Genomic DNA, 23588 nt, shown 5'->3' with positions numbered 1-23588 from the left:
ATGAATTTTCTGAAGTATTTCAAATTTGGCAAACGTACGTAGTCTCCCTAAAATGGCAAACGCACGTAGGCATCTTATAATAAGGAGCAAACGAATATTTCGTTAGCCTTTAAAAACTGAAAATGTGTTCAAGATATTGAAGATATTTATCCGTTTTATTATTAAATATCCATCATAATGAAAGTTATATAAATTTATGATACGTAACAAACATTGACACGATATTATGCGGGAGTGTTGCGGGAAATATGAGTTCTCGAACAAACTCTCATCCGGCCATAAAGGTGGTATACAGACTTAACTAACTTAACAATGCTTGTTAAATGTTTATCTAGAACATTTAGAACAGCTGTTGTAATGTCACATTTCAGGAACCACACGTTTGATACAAAGAGTCGGAGTACAGTACAGTACGGGACTGTTTTGATAAATAGAAATGCATTACAGAAGGGAACCATTGGTGTGTGCTGGGAGCGGGCCAGACGCAACGATTCTAAGATGCTTGTAACAGATCGCATGGGGATAAATGTTTCATTTGAACATAATTTAAACATCTTTAATGAACCTTTTATTTAACCATTCTTCATGTTGTGATGATAATACTGTCATGATAATTGTTAATGACAGATATTGTGATAATGATAACCATAAAATGATATTGCGATAATACAATGACAATGTATGCTCTACCCGGAACAATGTTTATATCACTAAAAATACTCTTTGAACTTTATTTATAAGTGCTGTTTTACAGAAATAAAGACATTATAATGGAAATGTTCTTCATTTATTCTATAACTGTATATCTTAGATTAGTTTTATACATTGAATAAAATTATTGACAATAAAAGCGATCACAGATAATCAGATAAAATCAAAGATAAGTAATCAAATAACATAACGATTAATTAATTAACAATACTTTTGTTATGATCTGCCTGAGATTCTACTTTCTTGCACATCAGATAAGTTGACCTAAAAATTTGGCAAGGGCCAAGATAAAACAAGTACCCGTATGAAATTCATTTTTTCAATCGTCATCACACAATTACCTCCCTTGTAGACGACTGTCGTCTGTAGCATCATGAAAACATTGTCTCGTGGCAATTTTAAACATCAAAATTGATTATTTCTCGCTTCAAATGGAGCAATAGAAAAAAATTTGCGCTCCATTTAAGAAATAACGCTGTCCTCTTTTTAGAACTATAAATATTTAATCATAACATAAATATAATCTGAATCACTGCACACATATCCACGAATTATTACAAATCTATACGCGCATTATATTCACTACGCACAAAAGATTTCCAGATTTTTCCAGGATCATCGCCGCTCGTGTAAGATAGGTTCATCCCACCCCTCTCGCAGGATGTTTTGCAGAAACACGGTAAACCCCGCTTCCGCAATACACTCTATATTCGGGTTTGGATGAACCTTGCACTCTCGGCCATGAAAGATACTTATTATCTAAAATTTGATGTTTTATTTGGTATGTTTAATAACTTTTGCTTGCACAATCTACTTCTATGCCGATAACATTTCCCACATTCAGCGCACTGGTATGATTTCTCGCCAGTATGGCCGTCCATATGAGCCTTCAGGTCTATTTCTCCTCCATTGAAATCCCACACATGTCGCACGTATAACTTCGTGCCATCTTCTCCTCGCCAATGCCTGTTCAGGTATGTATGTGTGGTGACCTCCTGCATGTATTTCGGGCACAGAAACTACTTATTGGATTCATGTGTGTTGCACCTGTATAAATACATGTATGCCTTTAAAAGTATGCAATTAAAATACTTGTAATTGCAATATTTTGGTAACCTTTAATAAAAACGACTGAGCTTGTGACTGTTAGATAATTGCTTAATTATAGAATGATATAGAATAAAACAAGAATATTATAAGCATTTTTTAATACTAGAATACACTTACATATGGCGCGTCAAGCTCTCCGTGGTGTATAACTGTTTCTAACAGCATGAAAATGCTTTTACATCGTCATGGCGGCGCTCATGCAATTTCAGCCCCCATGTCGTTTTCAACGCATTCCCAGAAACGTGGCAAACAAATGACATCACTGAAACAGACACTGTCATTAATTAATTAAGCGCCACTTGATTTACTTCGCAAAATATATTACACAAATTGTAGTTTGTTAAAAGAATATCATCTGTAAAGGCATTTTCATACAAAATACGTCTCGTGCAAACAAACGCTTATTAATATCTTAAAAGATGGCTTATCTAGCTAAGTTAAACGACATAAAGCGTTTCACTTTCCCTTATGCATATGACCGTAAGCATTATGATCATAATAATAATTAAATATAAATTCAAAAATCTTACAGCAATAGTTATGGATATAGAAAGAATAAAAAGTTTTAAAAGCTTTCGACATATACGATAACTCATTATTATTATTATATAAGATGCCTACGTGCAATTGTCATTTTATGTAGACTATGTGCGTTTGCCTTATGAAAATGCCAACGTCCGTTTGCCAAATTTAATACTTCAGAAAATGCATTTGTTTGTACAAATTGCATCGCACAAAATATTTATAAAACAAATAAAAGCCACTATTGAACAGCTGAAAGTCAGAACAATTGAAAAAATGTGGCAATTTATCTTAATTTGTGACATTTTAACACTACCTACGTGCGTTTGCATTCATGGACACAATTTGTATCGAAGTGTTCTCGGAAACTATGCAGACATGAATGGTGATCAATACACCGATCGAAAGACAAAACAATGCATTCTTTTTTGCGCTATGTCATTTGAACGAACTCTCGCGTATAACAAAAATATCGATAAGAAACTTACCTTGATTGACGATCAATCGAGCCAAAATACTACTAGCGTTTGCATTTGTGGTCACGTGACTTTTTTTTGCTCATCCCCGGTGATAAATAATTGATCCAATATATTTTAATTGTACCTTGATGATATGCATGCTTTTATTTCAGGTATGTTATAAAAGTTTTTTTTATGTGCTTGTGACTTAGAACGGATATCATCCCTAATTCTTTGTTAAACAGTCTGAGTGTGATTTAATGACTTAGTACAAGATATATGTTGTATGTGACTATGCCATATGCACAAATAAATATACTGATTTATCTACATGTATGTCTGTTTGTTATTCATGTCGGAACATAGCTAATTGAGCTAATATTTCTTGTAAGCATTAACTTTTAATATAAAACAAATTGATCTTGAAACATTTCTATCGTTATTTTAATATTCCTTTCGCATTTCGGTATAAATTTATTGACTCCCTTTCTTTACAGCCGGTGTTATTCGGTGAATCGTTACCCACTACCAATAAGCTCTGACGCATCCTCAAATACGAGGTTAAAAGTTAGAACATCAACATTGAACTATTTATTTGAAGGTATTTAAGTATTTTATTTTTTATAAAATATATTAACCTTGTCGCTTTTATTTGTCAAACGTTGTATGTTCTGATTACCCATTGCTTATGTACTGTATACATACGGCATAGAAACAAACGGGAATAGAAGAGTAAACTGTAATTTACTATACTGGTTGAGTTTGTAAATCCGAACAGACTATAAATACCGAACACCTGTTAAATCACGCGTTTGTTTACCTCGATCAATAATTCGATGATCTAGATCGCTAGTACCTATTGTTGTAATTATTGAAGCACTTTCAGAAATGATTATCTATGATGCCAATCCCCAACTGTCCAAAAGTATTGCAATATATATATATATATATATATATATATATATATATATATATATATATATATATATATATATATATATATATATGCTATTATAATTTACGTGGGTTTCACAACACTGCATTTATAATAATGGTGAATGCTTTCCTACGCACTCCTACACAATTGCTGGCCCATCACCCTTTCATTCATACAGGGTTAATTATAGAAATACTCATAAGTAATTATATTCATGGGACATATATTTCTGTGTTCTAGTTTTTAACTTCAAAATGCATGCAATATATTTATAAGAGAACACGATTATAAAATACTGTGCATCTTTCAATGCCAAATTAGTACATTGTAAAATTTTGAAAGTGCTATCTATGAGTGCTATCACAAAGTATGGTGAACAGCTTTCAAATTGTTGAACACATATATCAGCCGTTCCAAAACATTGGAAGGTTATTATGGATTATCCCAGCTTCAGTTTCGGTAGGCCTTATTGGGTGCTTCATCTGTAAAACTTTAATTCTTATGCCTTCCTGTTTTAATGTCAGGAATGGAATTTCCCATAGGTCAGGAATAACTTTTGTCTTTTTTATAATATGCAGACTGATATTTATAGGACAACTTCCAATTTTCAAGTTATTGGAAAATTGGCATAACTTGACAGACCAAATGGCGTTTCAGCTTAAAACTTAAATAAATGTTCAATAATTGTTTGAATGGATATATGAATATTGTTTTTATTTTTGGCAGAATACATGGATGCGTCGTTATTTAATTTTCTAGAGGAGACTTTGAGCCGAGTTTCACCACTGCCTGTCAACAAGGACGCACATGTTGATGTCAAGAATACATCCACCGGACAAAGGCTGACCCCTTGTCCGTCCTCTCAGCTCAATTACACAGATGGTAAGGTGGGTGGCCTTGAAAGATGCACATATACTAGAGTTGAGACAGTGAGTGAGGCGTCTATCATTGGAGGTTGTATGACCACACTGGTAGGAACACACGAAGGAATAGTGACTTCAGATGATGGCATACATAGTATCATAGTCGAACAGGAAAGCACAGCAAATTCAGGTCATGAATTGGATTATCCCACCGTCTACACCCTAGAAGCACCTTCTGTTACCATGGCTACGAGTGATGTTAATGGAGTACAATATGAAAAAAACTCAGATTTGTTAAACATCTGTCAAAATTCTTCTGGCAGCTTTAGTGTTAGTACAAATGTGTCCCGAGAATTAAACACTTCTAGGCAAGGGGAAGATCACGTGGTTTATACCACTGGACATGACTACTATTCTATAACTCCTGGGCAAAACCTACACCATTCACTAACTGAGCCTTCCTACATGTCTAGTGAGCCTCAAGAGGCTGTCTTTTTAATGGGAGAAAATGAAATACATTCCACTGAACCTTTATGTAGCAGTATTTTGGAAACCACAACCTCAGAGCATGACATAGACCAGGTATTAGATCTCATCATCGATCACAGTCATGACATTCCAGCAACAAACCAGACAGGTAGTGATATTTCTCATCCACTTTCATCAAGTTTTACACTACCACATTTATCAGGACCGCCTCCTGCGGAAGACTATAATTCAAAAGTAAAGCCCACAGAAAAGAGGCGACGAAGACGGGAGAAGAACCCAGACCCACCTCCCGAGGCGATACTGCCTCCGTGTAAAGTATGTGGTGATAAATCATCGGGATATCATTACGGCACAAACACTTGTGAACCATGCAAGGTAAGTGATCATTTAGAGTTAATATATACAGGTTTCAATATACAAAGAAGGGGAGTGGGGTAGTACACACAAGTGATGGTAAGAGGCTCAACACCTCCCCGGGTATCCCCATCCCAACCGAATGTGTCAAACCCTTAGGTTGGAATAATAAGCTCAACTCTCCCCCGGGTACCCCCATCCACCAGCGAAGGTGTCAAACCCATAGGTTGGGATAATAAGCCCAACACTTCCCCGGGTACCCCCATCCCCCACCGAAGGGGTCAAACCCATAGATTGGTATGATATTCTCAACACCTCCTCGCTTATACCTCGGCAAATGGGTCTAACACAAAGGTGACTATGTTTAGCTCAATATCTCCCGTTGTACCGTATCCCCATACCCCGTCAAATGGGACTGACACAAAGGTGACTATATTAAGCTCAACACCTCCCTGGGTCCCCCCACATACCCCGTCAAATGGGTCTGACACAAAGGTGACTATATGAAGCTCAACACCTCCCTGGGTCCCCCATTACCCCGTCAAGTGGGTCTGACACACAGGTGACTATATAAAGCTCAACACCTCCCTGGGTATCCCCCATACCCCGTCAAATGGATTTGACACTGAGGTGACTACATTAAGCTCAACACCTCCCTGGGTACCCCCATACCCATCAAATGGGTCTGACACAGAGGTGATTATGTTAAGCTCAACACGTTCCTGGGTCCCCCACATACCCCATCAAATGGGTCTGACACAGAGGTGATTGTGTTAAGCTCAATACATCCTCGTGTACCCCCCCCCCCACACACACACACATACATACCCCGTCATATTGGTCTGACACAGAGGTGATTGTGTTAAGCTCAATACATCCTCGTGTACCCCCCAGTCCCCCCACACATACATACCCCATCAAATGGGTCTGACACAGAGGTGATTGTGTTAAGCTCAATACATCCTCGTGCACCCCTCCCCCTTCCCCCCACACATATATACCCCGTCAAATTGGTCTGACACAGAGGGGATTATATTAAGTCTAACACTTCCCCGTATACCCCTTACACATTCATCTCCGGTGTTTTACAACAAACAGCATTTACAATGTTTAGTCATACTTTAAATGGCATGAAAGTCAACTTATTATTTTCTTTTAAATATTAAGCTATCATTATGAGATTTGTGAACAAACTCTACACTTTTACTGATTTAAGATTCAAATGATTGTGACTAAATATTACAGAGTTTAAATCCACTGTAAGGGCTTAGCCAAACCAAGTGTCGAAATAAGGATCACAAGAAGTTTAAAATTAATTGTGTGTGTGTGTGTGTGCGTGTGTGTGTGCGTGCGTGCGTGCGTGTGTGTGTGTGGTAGATTATGCAGAACAAAGCTTGTTTATATTTCAATTTTAAAAATATTTGTTTTGATATGAAATATGAAATATGATTTTTGCATGACTCTCAATTGATACCTTATTTAGTTAACTTCATGTTTTGTTCAAATAGTTTTTTATAATTTCGACTTTCTAGCGAAATGTTGATTTTTGTATACAACATGAAATATAATCAATCAATTATGCATTTACTTATTATCAAATGTCCAAAACATCCTGAAAGATTAAAAGTATTTGGTGAATCCATTTTGAAGAAGTCTTTAATTTTACAATTCAGGTTTTACTGTTTCAGCAAAAACTCAGTAAACAACATATCAGATAATGTTATACACTGGAGTCCGTGCTTTTGTTGCAATTGTGACTGTTAACGCATTATTGTATTGTTTATATAGTATGTCAATGAAAGTGTTTTGACATATGCTGTAATTACAAACAATGTTTTGACAAAAACTTTTACTTGATCTGTGCTAAATAATGTACATTAGTAGTTTTCAAATGTAAGCACATGTAATTTGTTGTGTTTGCTTGACTGGTGGCCTAAAGCAATCGATCTGTTTGTTTTTTTCTTTTTGTTTGTAATTGCTTTCAATATTCTATTATATTCACATATATAATACGTAGCTTATAGCTTATAGATATTTCATAGATTTTTTTCATGAAACTTGGGTTGAAACCTATTTTGAAGAAATCTTTAGTTTGTACTAACATACCAAATTGAGGTTGAATTACCAATGAGAAAATTCCTATCCCATGGTCCAGTTAATGTCAAACGACATGATTGAAAACAGCTAAGGGTAAAAAGATATAGAATTATAATATATATTTACATGCCTAAATAACTTCCTACCATATTTTGAAACGTTATCAGTTGTAATGAATGCTTTAGATTTAGGGATTATCAATTCAATAAAGTTTTAACTTGTACGGAAATCAGTTTTAAGTCAATTTTTTTTTAAATCATTGCTCATTCATCTAGTACGATTGATTCAATATGTTGTTGTCTGTTTTAGGCATTTTTCCGACGCACATTGAAGAAGAAAGAGGTTGACTACAAGTAAGTTTTCTCTTTTATGTCTTTTTAAAGCCAATGCACAACTTATGAATATATTTTATGCTTTGTTGTATCAGTATTTATGCCCCCGAAGGTGGGCATATTAAAATCGCACCGTCCGTCCGTCCGTCTGTCCGTCCCGTCCGTCCGTCCGGCTCTGTAACTTTCCCTTGTATGAACAGATTTTAAAATAACTTGCCACATGTGTTCCACATACCAAGACGCCGTGTGGCGTGCAAAACTCGTGTCCCTACCTCAAAGGTCAAGGTCACACTTAGTGTTTATTCACAATGGAGTGCTGCATATAATGACATAGAGTATAGGTTGTCGTGTCCGGGCTGTAACTTTCTCTTGTATGGACAGATTTTAAAATAACTTGCTACATGTGTTCCACATACGAAGATGACGTGTCATGTGCAAGACCCGTGTCCCTGCCTCAACGGTCAAGGTCACACAAAGTGTTTATTCACAATGGAGTGCTGCATATAAGGACATAGAGTATAGGTTGTCGTGTCCGGGCTGTAACCTTCCCTTGTATGGACATATTTTAAAATAACTTGCCACATGTGTTCCACATACCAAGACGCCGTGTCGCATGCAAGACCCGTGTCCCTACCTCAAAGGTCAATGTCACACTTAGTGTTTATTTACAATGGAGTGCTGCATATAAGGACATAGGGTATAGGTTGTCGTGTCCGGGCTGTAACTTTCCCTTGTATGGACAGATTTTAAAATAACTTGCCATATGTGTTCCACATACCAAGACAACGTGTCGCGTGCAAGACCCGTGTCCCTGCCTCAAAGGTCAAGGTCACACAAAGTGTTTATTCACAATGGAATGCTGCATATAAGGACATAGAGTATAGGTTGTCGTGTCCGGGCTGTAACTTTCCCTTGTATGGACAGATTTTAAAATAACTTGCCACATGTGTTCCACATACCAAGACGCCGTGTTGCATGCAAGACCCTTGTCCCTACCTCAAAGGTCAATGTCACACTTAGTGTTTATTTACAATGGAGTGCTGCATATAAGGACATAGAGTATAGGTTGTCGTGTCCGGGCTGTACCTTTCCCTTGTATGGACAGATTTTAAAATAACTTGCCACATGTGTTCCACATACCAAGACGCCGTGTCGCATGCAAGACCCTTGTCCCTACCTCAAAGGTCAATGTCACACTTAGTGTTTATTTACAATGGAGTGCTGCATATAAGGACATAGAGTATAGGTTGTCGTGTCCGGGCTGTAACTTTCCCTTGTATGGACAGATTTTAAAATAACTTGCCATATGTGTTCCACATACCAAGACAACGTGTCGCATGCAAGACCCGTGTCCCTGCCTCAAAGGCCAAGGTCACACAAAGTGTTTATTCACAATGGAGTGCTGCATATAAAGGACATAGAGTATAGGTTGTCGTGTCCGGGCTGTAACTTTCCCTTGTATGGACAGATTTTAAAATAACTTGCCACATGTGTTCAACATACGAAGACGCCGTGTCGCATGCAAGACCCTTGTCCCTACCTCAAAGGTCAATGTCACACTTAGTGTTAATTCACAATGGAGTGCTGCATACAAGGACATAGAGTATAGGTTGTCGTGTCCGGGCTGTAACTTTCTCTTGTATGGACAGATTTTAAAATAACTTGCTACATGTGTTCCACATACGAAGATGACCTGTCGTGTGCAAGACCCGTGTCCCTGCCTCAAAGGTCAAGGTCACACAAAGTGTTTATTCACAATGGAATGCTGCATATAAGGACATAGAGTATAGGTTGTCGTGTCCGGGCTGTAACTTTCCCTTGTATGGACATATTTTAAAATAACTTGCCACATGTGTTCCACATACCAAGACGCCGTGTCGCATGCAAGACCCTTGTCCCTACCTCAAAGATCAATGTCACACTAAGTGTTTATTTACAATGGAGTGCTGCATATAAGGACATAGAGTATAGGTTGTCGTGTCCGGGCTGTAACTTTCCCTTGTATGGACAGATTTTAAAATAACTTGCCACATGTGTTCCACATACCAAGACGCCGTGTCGCATGCAAGACCCTTGTCCCTACCTCAAAGGTCAATGTCACATTTAGTGTTAATTCACAATGGAGTGCTGCATACAAGGACATAGAGTATAGGTTGTCGTGTCCGGGCTGTAACTTTCTCTTGTATGGACAGATTTTAAAATAACTTGCTACATGTGTTCCACATACGAAGATGACGTTTCGTGTGCAAGATCCATGTCCCTACCTCTAAGGTGAAAGATACACTAAGTGTTTATTCACAAGGGAATTCTGAATATAAGGACATAACAGTGTGGGTTGTCAAGTGTGGGTGGTATTTTTTATGTTCAGAGGCAATTTAAAATAACTTGCCATATGTATTGACACGTAAAGGCAAGATCAACTTTTCATGTACTGACCTTGTTCGTAGGTCAATGTCACATTCGGGGGCATTCGTCACATACTGTGACAGCTCTTGTTTTATAATGCTTTCCAAGGGACCTATCAGTAAAATAAATAGATTTGCAACATAGTTTTCGACGAATTAATATCGTCATACTTTTCGATGAATTGATATACAACATACTTTTTAAATATACGACATCATCTTCCATAAATGAAAAAGAATATCACAAATATGACAGTCAACACATTGAAAATTGCGATATATGAACATTTAATCTAGATTTACACAATGGAGTAGGTAAACAGCTTTTCCTTAGTTGGTTTAACTGTTTCAGCAACAACTCAGTAGAAACATATCAGATAATGTTATACACTGGAGTCCGTGCTTTTGTTACAATTGCGACTGTTTATGCATTATTGTATTGTTTATATAGTATATCAATATAAGTGTATTGAAATATGCTATAATTACAAACTTTGTTCTGAAAAAACTTTTTACTTGATCTGTGCTCAATAATGTGCACTAGTAGTTTCCAAATGTATGTACATGTATTGTGTAATGTTTGCTAGGGCTGGTGGCCTAAAGCAATCAAACTGTTTGTTTGTTTGTTTTTGTTGTCATGCTTATAACATTATATTGTATTAACACATATATTACGTAGCTTATAGCTTATATATACATTTCATAGATTTTGTTCATGAAACTGGGGTTGAAAAATCGATACTATCATCCTTTTAGACAAAAGGTGTCACTGATGATGAACATCTTTCATGGTTACAAATGATTGTTGTTTCTAGTTACCATTAATCATACTAAAAATTCTTTTACACTACAACTTATGTAATATTCTTATTGCTACAGGTGTAAATGCTGCCGTGATGAGCAGGAGATATGGAAAAAGGGTCACTACAAGAACGGCTGCTCAGCCTGTCGCTACGAGAGGTGCCTCGCCGTCGGCATGTCCAAAAACGGTATTATAACTCATTCAGTTTTTGAAATATTCTCAGTTAAAGTTTGCGTTGTGTTTAACATGCATTTATATATGACGAAAGAATGTTTGTTTATATTGTTGCTGTTGTCGTTTTTGTTGTTGTTGTTGTTTTTGCTACATAAACGTGTCCAATAAACACTCATTCTTTTTTCGATATCTAATGCTATTGGTACCGATCCAGTTTCTCCGTAAACCATTTAATTTGGTGAAAAACTCTTCATTTTCAAAATATACTTTAAAAAAATAACTTGGACTCTTTCTACAAACCTGCAACTTTAATATTGACAACCACAAATTATCGCATATCTATACGCGCATCATTTTCACTACGCACACAAGAGTTCAAGTGAAAGAATACATTTTAACTTTAGTTTCTTTCACTGGGATGGGAGGAAAAGAATCTTCCATAGCCGCTCGTGTAAGATAGGTTAATCCCAACCCTCTCGCAGGGTGTTCTGTGAAAAGAATGAATGAATGTAAATATTTGTATAGCGCATTATAAAACAAGTCTCTAAGCGCTGCACATGCGAATTAACACGTTAAAAAGTCCACATCATTTCACTGATACGCCAAGTTAAATAGGTGAGTTTTTAAAGCCAGTGTAGAGAATATAGAACCGGGGTTATGTGGTCACGCTTCTTTGTAAGCGTGATTAAACGAGCGGCAGTGTTCTGGATGCGCTGCAGTTTGTCGATTACTTTGCAGTTTGCACCACATAGCATAAAACCCTATGCTCGGTGTGGGATTAACCTATCTTACACATGCCGCCATGGAAGATTTCATTATCAGAATCCCTTATAAGTTTCTATATTCAAAGAATACTTCCTCAATTAACAAATGTGTATCAATTGAAAAGAAGTGCGTACAAAAACTATGTTTAAATTAAATAACAGATAACGAGTAGGAAAATATAAATATGAATATGTGCAGATCTTTTATTAACACAAACATAATAAGTTTTCAATATAAGTGTTTACACCGAATCATTCCATGTAATACATTCCATTACAAATGTAAAAATTACTGTAACAAGTTTGTGCAACTTTTGTCAAATATTCAAATACTGGGAGGAACATCTCTTCTGCGTGTGCCCGAAAGTACAACCTCTAAGGAAAAGACTAAATCAATTCTTAAAAGATAATAATAATAATAATAATAATAATAATAATAATAATAATAATAATAATTTAGACTGAACATTAAAACATATCAGATTCGGAATATTAAGTAACAAAAAAACATACAGTAATTACTAACTTCTTTGTGCTGATCAAATTTTAAGTATAAAATAAAAAATCAACTGCCAAAATGTATTCGCTACAGGAAATACTTGCTAACTAGACATATTATATATGGAGAATGACATTGGACTAATAAAATGAAGCAGCATGAGATAAGCAAGGATTTACATTCATTCTAATCTAAAACAACCTTAATCATCACCTGCTCAAATCCTTTTAATATGTTCATAATTATCCCTTTTTATAACAAAGTTTTTTTTTGCAAAATACATTTTTTGATAAAAGTTTGAAACAAAAACATCAAAAAACTTAAATTGATACATTATATTGATTGGAAGTCATCATATAATTAGTAGAATAAACATCTTCCTAAACAATTTATTTTCAGCAATCAAAATTGGAAGATATACAAACAACCATAAAACAAGCAATATAAAACAAGTGAAAAGCCTGGAGTCCAGAAAAAGAACCAGTCAAGCCGACGGAGCAGACAACAGTCCGGTGAACCTTGTGACCAGTCCACAATCTCCTCAAGAGTCCCAAGGAACCAATCTTGATGCCCAAGATCCACTACCAGGACCAAGTGGCTGTGGCACAGATGACTCTCAAGCAGCGAGAAGCTTGTTTGAGATCGGTCTTTCCAAGGCGATATCACACACCAGTCCACTGTCCAACGGTAGATATTTGCGAGAAAAATAAATTATGAAAAACTTGCATGCTTTAAAAATACACGAGTGAAACTGAGACGAAATATTAACTTTTCTATTGATTAAATGGAGGGAAGATTATTTGCAACACCAGTAGTATGGTATGATTGACAATAAGGCGATGGACAATATGACAATGGCTGGACTGTATTTGCTTTCAGGACACCGGCTAATTGATTATTATTCATAATTAAATACTGTCTGTCAACCACTTATTTCAGTTGACCTGTCATCTCCTAGACCATCTGCCACCTCCTCGTCCGCCCTAGAGTCAGACTACGCTCTCAGCCCAAACTCCCCCATCGCTTCGCTAGAACCCTCAGGTTCTCAGGGTCGGCCGTTGGCATCCACCTGCACTACTCCCTATTATTTAAAATCTGGGATGACACTGAAAGTATGTTAACTTCTCTTGTGTTTTTGTCCATTTTTTTATATTTTTTTGTACTCGTATTCAAAGAGTACCATCAATGTTTATGTTAGGTTAATCATTTGCAAAGAAAATGATCAAAGTGTTATATGAGCAAGTTGAAATCAAGCGTAGTGATGTTTATATAACTTCTTTTTGTTCAGCAAAAGTTGGCCATGATGGGGATTGCCGTTTTTTTTAAGGATTTTTCTGTGCAAACATCGTAAGATATAATTCCGCAAACCTTTCAGGAGATCGACACTACAGTTAAGATTGTTACAGAGGCTCACCGGAGCACAGGGTTGATCCCGAAACAATCAGCTGATGAGGTCAAGAGGAAGCAGGCTGAATATCTGGTAACAATATCAAAATGTTCTCTGTAGTTATGTGTGTGTGTGTGTGTGTGTGTGTGTGTGTGTGTGTGTGTGTGATCATCATTACAGTTTTTGAGGTCAGTAGGTTGCCATTTGATAACCCCTTTCATTTTTTGTGGTCAGTGTGTTGCCATCTGATGACAGCTTTAGAATGGGAGTTCAGTAGGTTGGAATCTGATGACCCCTTTACTTTTTGAGTTCAGTAGATTCCCATCTGATGACCCCTATACTGTGTGAGATCAGTAGGTTACCATCTGATGACCTCTATACTTTGTGTGGTCAGTAATGTTCCATCTTATGGCCCTATTGTTATTGAGGTCAGTAAATTGCCATTTGATGACTCCTATAGTTTGTGAAGACAGTAGGTTGCCATCTGATGACCCCTATACTTTATGTGGTCAGAAAGTTGTCATCTGATTACCACTATGCTTTGTGTGGTCAGTAGGTTGCCAGCTGATGACCCCTATATTTGTGAGGTCAGTACGTTGCCATCTTATGACCCTTATACTTTGAGGTCAGTATGTTGTCATCTGATGACCCTATGTTTTGTGGACAGTAGGTTGCCAGCTGATGACTTCTATGCTTTGTGAGGTCAGTAGGTTGGCATCTGATGACCAAATACTTTTCGTGGTCAGTAGGTTGCCATCTGATGACCCCTATACTTTGTGTGGTAAGTAGGTTGCCAGCTGATGATCCCTATACTTTGTGTTCTCAGTAGGTTGCCATCTGAAGGTCCGTATGCTTTGTCGTTAGAAGGTTGCCAGCTGATGGCCCCTATACTTTGTAAGGTCAGTAGGTTGCCAGCTGATGACCCCTATACTTTGTGAGGTCAGTAGCTTGCCATATGATGACCCCTATAGTTTGTGTGGTCAGTAGGTTGCCAGCTGATGATCCCTATACTTTGTGAGGTCAGTAGGTTTCCATCTGATGACCCCTATACTTTGTGTGGTCAGTAGAATACCATCTGATGACCCCTATGCTTTGTGAGGTTAGTAGGTTGCCAGGTGATGGCCTCAAAGCTTAGTGGTCAGTTGGTTGCCATCTGATGGCCCCGATACTTTGTTGGGTCAGTAGGTTGCCAGCTGATGGGCCCTATTGCTTGTGACGTCTGTATTGCAAAGGTAATTGATTGATGATTTATATTTCTCGTTCACCTTAACGAAATAATCATCCAAATGTTTATGGATACATATGTTCATCGTGTGTTTTTGTGTCATTTCAGGAGAAGTACAAATTGAAGACACAGCTGTTCGGGGAAATGAGAACCATTTCCCGGGCCGAGTTTGCAGAGTTTTATAAGGCCACAGGTACTTTCGTGTTCAATATAATACACAGGTGTGAAAACACAATAACCGAGACATAGTTAGATAAAGTGTTGCAGGCAGTTAACATTTGTCTTGAAAGATCTTAAGAATAGGCTTATCAATCCAGACGACAGTAGAGTGGAACAATTTAAGAGATAAATAACTCATTTAAATCAAACTAATTGACTTAAATAAGGCGCTGATTAATGTAATCAAGCTGAGCAGTTAAAAATGCAATCAGCACATTTAAGGAACTTTTTTCTTTCAGGACTTGATTTAGATGGCCGTCGTGAGAGAATTAATGCGGCCATGGATCATTTCCAGAAGAGAATCACATTGTTTGTGGCGTTTGCAAAAGCCATACCAGGTTTCAATGAGTTGTGTTTGGACGACCAGTTATCCTTGATCAAAGGTGAACTTTCATTGAATACACATGATGATGGTTTCCATACAACCATTAGGTTGTAATTCGTCATTTTAGAATCTCACCGGTCAGGGAAAAAACTCAGTACTGGTGAATCTGACCCAGCAAGCCAACTCAAAACTGTTTTAAATAAGCGCATTACACAAAAGAGCTACATTAATAGCACGTTCTTGTTTAATCCTATATATAACCGGTACGATAGCCACCTCATAGAAACCATTTCGGACAAGCTACTACCAGACTGAGCTAGGCTCTTATTGGGGTTATTTTAATTGTATTTTAATGTTTGTCACAGATAAAAGGCGATGATTGTTATGCTCGAAACCATGGTTGTGGTTCATAACATTTGGAAACTATTAATGTGTGAAGGAGGTCGTAAAACATTCGGCCTAACTATTTTGCAAACTTTTATTTGTAAGCCATATTTGCTGTCATTTTTTTATTTACTAAAGGCACTGCAGCCTATTGTATAAAGATAGTTAAGTTTTTAGTTTGGTCAGTGTTCTCCAATGTGTTTATTGATCTGTCAGTATTTATCCAATGATAACAATTAAAAACTTACCAATTAAATCGTTTTGATGAGTCATCAATAGATAATCTGTGGCATCTTATAGTTTTATATTACTTGCTGCTGTTTTTACTGCAAAAACAACGCTCAAAATGCTTCACCTACCTTAGAGAGTGTCTTGGATTTATGATGCTGCTCATGCTTAACACTGCGTGTACATGCATGTTTGCCCATTTATTTTAACGTAAAGACTACAGCAGCCTTTTGAATAACACTTTGATAAGTTATTTATATTTATCTTTCGTTATTATTTGTTGATATTTACATCTCAACTTTCATTCCTTGATTGAACGACCTTTCGGCAATGGCGAATACTTTTTCATGAACATCTTTGGATATGTTCGGATCACGAATTATCGTGTATTAATATAAATAATAAAAGGTTTATCTTGTTATAGTTTGTATTGCGTTCTTTGGACTCCACATACTTTAACCAACCAACTGTATTCATAAAGCCATAAATCACGCAATTCATTCCTTAAATAATTATTGGTTTATGCGTTTATGAATACTGTAATTATTTTTAAGATGATCAAAAGCTGTATGATTGTGCTTGTATCAAGACAAATGTCCTGTTCTGTTCTGTTCAGTTTATCTTTAGGCTAGTCTGTACATTAAAGTGAAGTGATTGGTCAGTTTAAACATTATATATTTTACAACGATTCTGAATAAAGTTATGATTACTTATACTCTCACACTCGTAGACACGATTTTGCGCAAGATTGTGGTCATGTGTTCTGGGGAAAATAGGAGCACCCGGCTTGGTGACCAGTAACCAAACTCACATGTACCCAGGCCGTCCCGGTGAGAATAACTTGGGTTTAGTTGATTGGTTGATAGCAATTATCAGATTAATGTTGACCAATCAAATAACCTTTTGCCTAACGTTGTTTATTACCGAATATTTTTATAAATTAATTCATGTAATTTCCTGATTTGTCAAAATTTGTCAATGAATGATTAAACTAGCCTCAAGACTTTCTGAGTTAGTTTCTTGGCAAGACTGGCTCTACATTTCGCAAACAACAAAGCACTGAATTAAAACTTCGATTTGCATTGTTTGTACATGTAAGAACCCTATCACAAAAAGGTGTCATAAAGGATGGAACTAATTCTATAATCTACTGTTGTCTATATTTTATCATTTTACCCTGACAATCGAAGTTTGCCAGGTATATTGGACTCCCCCTGTGGCTGGTCGGTCGGTCGTTCTGTTGCAATGGTCCTTGTCCGTAGGATAACTTAAAAACTATTGTATGGAATTTAATTTTACTTCATATTATGATGATAAACAAAATGAGAGGAATTGCAGTGTGCAAACACCATAACTCTATATTAGTCAATCACAGTGTCATTGCCCTTTGTTACTTTAATTTGTCACACGGTAACTTCTAAATTAGTCGATCAATCATGATTATATAACAAACATTAGTCAAGCCTGATGAGTGATAATGCAGTGTATAATAACCGCGGAGCGATGGCTCTTTCTAAAGAAATAATTTTCCATTCCTGTGTCTAGGCGGCAATATTTTCATTTCATTTTTTTGTAAGAAAAACAGTTTATTATCAACAAATATTTTACTGCACAATTTTCACTTTTGGGCCTGTAAAAAAAGTATTCCTTTTAATCTAGGGTATTGTGTTGTTGTTTTTTTTAATTAAGATTGGCAAAAAATTGGCCGGATATATTTGTTCGTTATATTCAGTGTTTCGTTGTATCCGTAGTCATTCTATCTGGAGTTTAAGGTATATGTATTTAAAATAACGACATATTTAATAAATAGTAGTTATTATCACAGACTGTATTTCGTTATTTGTATGAAGGTCAATACTTGATTTAGGTGGCTCAAAACAAGGTTTATCATAAATATATAGATGTTGTTCTTTTCCTTTCATAATAATTTAAAGTTAAAAATGCATCTATTTCAGTGTCCAGATTTGAATCTAGCCTTATTAGTGCCTACAAGCAAATGCTGGTCAACTTTAATCAGTCCACTGAAGTAGCGGTCACTCCATGGGGTGGGACATTTCACCTGAGCGAGCTCCAAGGCTTTCTTCCTTTAGACATTCTTAAGTTAAGATTCAAGATGGCCATCCGGCTGAATGCATTGGGACTCTCACTACAGGAGGAGGCTGTTCTAAGAGGCATCGTAACAATGTGCCCAGGTATTAATGAGCGTGAATTTAACCATTGCTTAATGCAAAAAAAATCTCCCAGACAGATACACAGACTCTATGACTACTATGTCAGGGGCTTTTAAAAAATAACAAACTTTGATTATAGAACCAACATAGATTCTATTTATAGCATAAATACTTATTAGCAAAATTACGGGAAAATACAAAGAGTGTCGCTTAATAGCGCATTCAGTTTCAGTGCTATTTATTAATGACGTAACGTCACAATTTTTGGATAGTTATAACACTAGTTATATATAAAACATGCATTATAATGACGTTTTTTCATGATGGCAACATCATTTAATTAATTATTGAATGGACATTTGGTCGCATTGCACAATAATAAAAACATACAATAAATAAACACAGAATCAAACAAATATATGCAAATATTCATCTTTTTACTAAGGGTATTTTTGCAACATTTGTCATACCATAGTCATGTACAGTGACGGTCATATATAAGTGGACTTCTTGTATGTTATAAATTGCTTGCATTTTATGCAGTATTAATTTCAAGGTTAGTTTGAAAAGAAATACCCCAATAGTGTTTCATTTCTGAAATATCTGGAATAGTACTGCATTTTGATCTGGCAGGTCGTTCTCGACTTTTTATGATTGGTAGCCGATTCAGATCCCAAGACAGGTACTAGCTGAGTGAAATCAATTTTAAAAAACAACCTGAGATGAGATATGACGTGACGTCAGTGGTTTTGAATACGACTGTACTTCACTAAGTATTTCACTAAGTGGAATGCCATTTAATGTTTTTGCGAAAATCATTGCCTGCAGTTTTGTGGTGTGTATATAATACCGTATTATACTGTGTATATGACGCTCTGATTTTGATATTTTTCCGCTGCGTCTTTTCTTTTATATTAAGGGTTTTTACCCATTTGTTCACGTTTTTGCCTGCGTCTTTTCTTTTATATTAAGGGTTTTTACCCATTTGTTCACGTGTTTGCCTGCGTCTTTTCTTTTATATTAAGGGGTTTTACCCATTTGTTCACGTGCTTGCCTGCGTCTTTTCTTTTATATTAAGGGGTTTTACCCATTTGTTCAAGTGTTTGCCTGCGTCTTTTCTTTTATATTAAGGGTTTTTACCCATTTGTTCACGTGTTTGCCTGCGTCTTTTCTTTTATATTAAGGGGTTTTACCCATTTGCTCACGTGTTTGCCTGCGTCTTTTCTTTTATATTAAGGGGTTTTACCCATTTGTTCACGTGTTTGCCTGCGTCTTTTCTTTTATATTAAGAGTTTTTACCCATTTGTTCACGTGTTTGCCTGCGTCTTTTCTTTAATATTAAGGGGTTTTACCCATTTGTTCACGTGTTTGCCTGCGTCTTTTTTTTTATATTAAGGGGTTTTACCCATTTGTTCACGTGTTTGCCTGCGTCTTTTCTTTTATATTAAGGGGTTTTACCCATTTGTTCACGTGTTTGCCTGCGTCTTTTCTTTTATATTAATTATATTAAGGGGTTTTACCCATTTGTTCACGTGTTTGCCTGCGTCTTTTCTTATATAATAAGGGGTTTGACCCATTTGTTCACGTGTTTGCCTGCGTCTTTTCTTTTATATTAAGGGTTTTTACCCATTTGTTCACGTTTTTGTCTGCGTCCTTTCTTTAATATTAAGGTTTTTTACCCATTTGTTCACGTGTTTGCCTGCGTCTTTTCTTTTATATTAATTATATTAAGGGGTTTTACCCATTTGTTCACGTGTTTGCCTGCGTCTTTTCTTATATAATAAGGGGTTTGACCCATTTGTTCACGTGTTTGCCTGCGTCTTTTCTTTACTATTAAGGGTTTTTACCCATTTGTTCACGTTTTTTCCTGCGACCTTTCTTTAATATTAAGGGTTTTTACCCATTTGTTCTCGTTTTTGTCTGCGTCCTTTCTTTAATATTACGGGTTTTTACCCATTTGTTTACGTTTTTGTCTGCGTCCTTTCTTTGCTGGCGTCCTATAATGTTGTGTGCATAAATGTGTGCATAAATGTAATGATATGTACCGTTTCATTTCAGATCAGTGTGAGTTGAAGGATAGAGCCAAAGTGGAGTGCATTCAGGAGAAGCTGTTTGTGTGTTTACAACACATGTTGAATGTTCGCCACGGAGGGACGGGAAACCTGCTCTACAAGATCATGGACATTATCACTGAAATGCGCATTTTGACGGAAGGCTTGTCTCAGTTCGCTAGAGGTGCCTTAAAAGACATGAACCCTCATTTCAAGGAGAAATTCTCATTGTTAAGAGAATTTATGAGCTGAATATTGAATAAGATCAAGTGTGGTCAGACAATGTAATGTGATCGTCTAGCTTTAAGTTAATTAATTCTTAATGTAATATTAAGTTTGTGTGTTGTAAGTCAATTGCTTGACAACTCATATTTTCAAGTAAAGAGTTACTATTTTCATCTTTTGTTCCTTTTAAATCATTTGTATTCACAGGACAGTCAGCGTTTGAAATGTACTAAACTAGGGTTAGCTTAGTTAAAATGACTCTTACGGTATTTAAATCAATATATGTACACATGTATAACAAATATAATTTTTTAGTGATACCCCTTTACTACTTACTAAATAATGCGTTTAAGGAAAATAATACTTACTGATAACAAGATTGTAACCGTATACATATTTAATAGCTAAAAATACACAAATATTAAATGACTGGTTGGATTTAAATGAGTACCAGTGATGAACTATCGTCTCATAAGGTAGAAAAATCAGAATGTTAAATGTAAATATGTATTATTATGTTTTGATAATGACATGACCTGCATGGCAAAAGTGTATCTGAATTAAAATAAAATATGTTCAAACTTAATATAAAAACTGCATTTCTAATATATCTCATTAAAATCTGTTATATTCAATAGTTTGTATTTTGTTTATTTTATTGTAAATGATTAAAGGAATAACTTTATAAAGTATTTAATCCAAAAGATATAAAAACAATATATATTGAGCATCTCCCACGTGATTTGCCTCGATGAACATGAAGCGAAACCCGTCTGCAAACTACAAATAAAAAATGATAAACCCATGTAATGTCGTCTACTTTTTATTTATAATTTTCATGAGCCTTTACACTTTTTGAGCCCCTCTAATTGGGTTAGAGCCATATGCCGAGTAGACTTCATTATGTAGGTTATCAATCTTATACTGGTTTAAGTCTTGGAAGTCTTCTTGTACATAATAGCCGTTCCAGTATTTCCACTGCATTATGTATTAAATGAGTAAATATATAGCTTGATACTGACGTTAACTTCAAGTTTTGTTTTTAAGAAATCATGGCATTTGTTACACATTTACTTCAAATATATAAAGAAAAAATGCAAAACATTTTATTCTTATTAAAACAATAACATCCAGTACAAAAACACACCAACAGTTTTATAGAGTACGTTTGTGGTCAAAACTTAACAGGCAGAAATAGATTAATTATATAAAAAATATAATGCAAGGAAAGAAGTACTTTAAGGAGACTATTTTTCTATTGACAATAATGATTCATAATTCTAAATGTACACATACATTTAAGTATAGGCTTAATTCAGTGGAGTCGTATTAAGATAGTCCTAAAACAAATCTAAAACGATCCGTTTGACTAAATATTATGGTTTATTAAAAAGAGTGGACATTTCATATCTAAGAACTTAACAACATGTATTAGTTATATGAACATTATACATTTGTAATGAAGCTTATATGTATATTATACGACTCAACTCATTTAAAAAGAAAAGAAATAGAGCAGACCTATGGGGAAAAGAGTGTCCGGTGTTGAGCTCATACCCACAACCGTAGGAACACTAGCACGGAGTTCTAATCAAATGAGCTAACCGGGTGGCTGGTTCTTACCCCCCCCCCCCCCACACACACACACACTACACTACTCCAATCAACCTTTTATTCGGGCAAATAGAGGCCCTCCTGCCTCTGCTACCATTTTTAACCATCTTAATTTCTGTTCTGAGGGAAGGGCTAATGTCAAAAGGTAGTGCTCCTAGGTTGCGCCCCCTCTAACGTCATTTTATGGATCCGCCACCGAATATCACCATTTCCATGACCTATTTAAGAGTAGAAATCATGACTATAGTTTTCAGATGTATACAAATTATAAATATTTGTCTACGAATAATATCGTAAATACCACATTGAAAATATGCATGATTTTTACAATAAATATCTGTCATTCTGTATTCACACAGATAAAAATTTCAAAATCTCTCATCTTGCAGATAATTTAATTGTATTCCAAGTCAAATTTTTAGCTGGTGGTTTGAGCATCAAAATTTAAATAAAATTTCGATATGTATGTATTCTTCTGTTTTAAATAAAGTTTTGTAATATTAGTGACATCTTGAGAAACTATAAATAATCATTAGTTTTAGACAAAACAAAAAATAATCTATACACTTAAAAGAATAGACAATTTTTTTCCAACATTTTTGTTCAATCCACATACAATGTCGGTGAATTACAATGACTTTAGAGCTATCTATATGATTATATATACTGGTTACCACGGTTCGGTAGGTCGGTAGGTCCGCTCGACCACAGACGTATAAACAATCGAATATATCGATACACTTAAAAATGTTTGTTGTCGTTATGTGTTTGTATCTGCGATTTATTTGTTTTAATATCTTATTTTATTATTTTCCTATCTAAATCTGTCAAACACATACAACTACTTGTGTGTTTTTCGGCAAATATTTGTTATGGAATTACGATTTTCAATCAACATTCTCACAACGTGGTATGTGATGATATTGTCAGAACGGTGGACGGGCAGAGGTCTGGATGGTTACCTGTAGGTAGGGATTGACCCAATCATAGGAGCAACCAAGCCTTTGTACGCTACTGTTTCTGATATTATCAGCAAGATCTAATAGTATTTAGATTTCATGAGAAGTACCTCCTCTTACCAATACTTTCTAAAGAATTTTTTATGAAGCTGAATTTCTAACAATATTTTTACCAACTACACATCTAGAACACCATGCAGGTAATTCCCATGTACATAATGCAAGTTAAACGTTTGCTGCGTTAAATGCAAACGAGTATCCAAAGTTTATACTATTTAAGTAA

The 23588-nt window shown here is 35.8% G+C and overlaps 1 protein-coding gene across 3 annotated transcripts; it reads left to right on the top strand.

Moving 5' to 3' along the window:
- Positions 1-3355: 3355 nt before the first annotated feature.
- On the top strand, positions 3356-21769 carry LOC128205560 (nuclear receptor ROR-beta-like). Of its 3 annotated transcripts, none has more exons than XM_052907292.1 (11): positions 3356-3402; positions 4465-5465; positions 7851-7894; positions 11158-11267; positions 12917-13204; positions 13457-13629; positions 13893-13997; positions 15238-15322; positions 15588-15731; positions 18241-18477; positions 20515-21769. In XM_052907292.1, exons 2-11 carry the CDS (start codon positions 4470-4472, stop codon positions 20757-20759), a joined length of 2427 nt encoding a protein of 808 aa, XP_052763252.1. In that variant the 5' UTR covers positions 3356-3402; positions 4465-4469; the 3' UTR covers positions 20760-21769. The 3 variants fall into 3 exon arrangements, with proteins under 3 accessions (XP_052763252.1, XP_052763253.1, XP_052763251.1); XM_052907293.1 differs by having other exon boundaries at positions 3378-3402; positions 4498-5465; XM_052907291.1 differs by lacking the exon at positions 3356-3402 and adding an exon at positions 4034-4197.
- The last annotated feature ends 1819 nt before the right edge of the window (positions 21770-23588 follow it).

The sequence above is a fragment of the Mya arenaria genome, chromosome 10 (genome assembly GCF_026914265.1).
Source record: "Mya arenaria isolate MELC-2E11 chromosome 10, ASM2691426v1".
In the NCBI taxonomy this organism is placed as follows: Eukaryota; Metazoa; Mollusca; class Bivalvia; order Myida; family Myidae; genus Mya; species Mya arenaria.
The sequence above is the reverse complement of the archived record's forward strand: the minus strand, read 5'-3'. Positions and strand labels throughout refer to the sequence as shown.

Coding starts and splice junctions, on each gene's coding strand:
- LOC128205560 (XM_052907291.1), top strand. CDS start 4,173: ATGGATTATCCCAGCTTCAGTTTCG. Junction 11,268..12,916: donor CGTCGGCATGTCCAAAAACG/GTATTATAACTC, acceptor ATTTATTTTCAG/CAATCAAAATTGGAAGATAT. Junction 13,205..13,456: donor CACCAGTCCACTGTCCAACG/GTAGATATTTGC, acceptor CACTTATTTCAG/TTGACCTGTCATCTCCTAGA.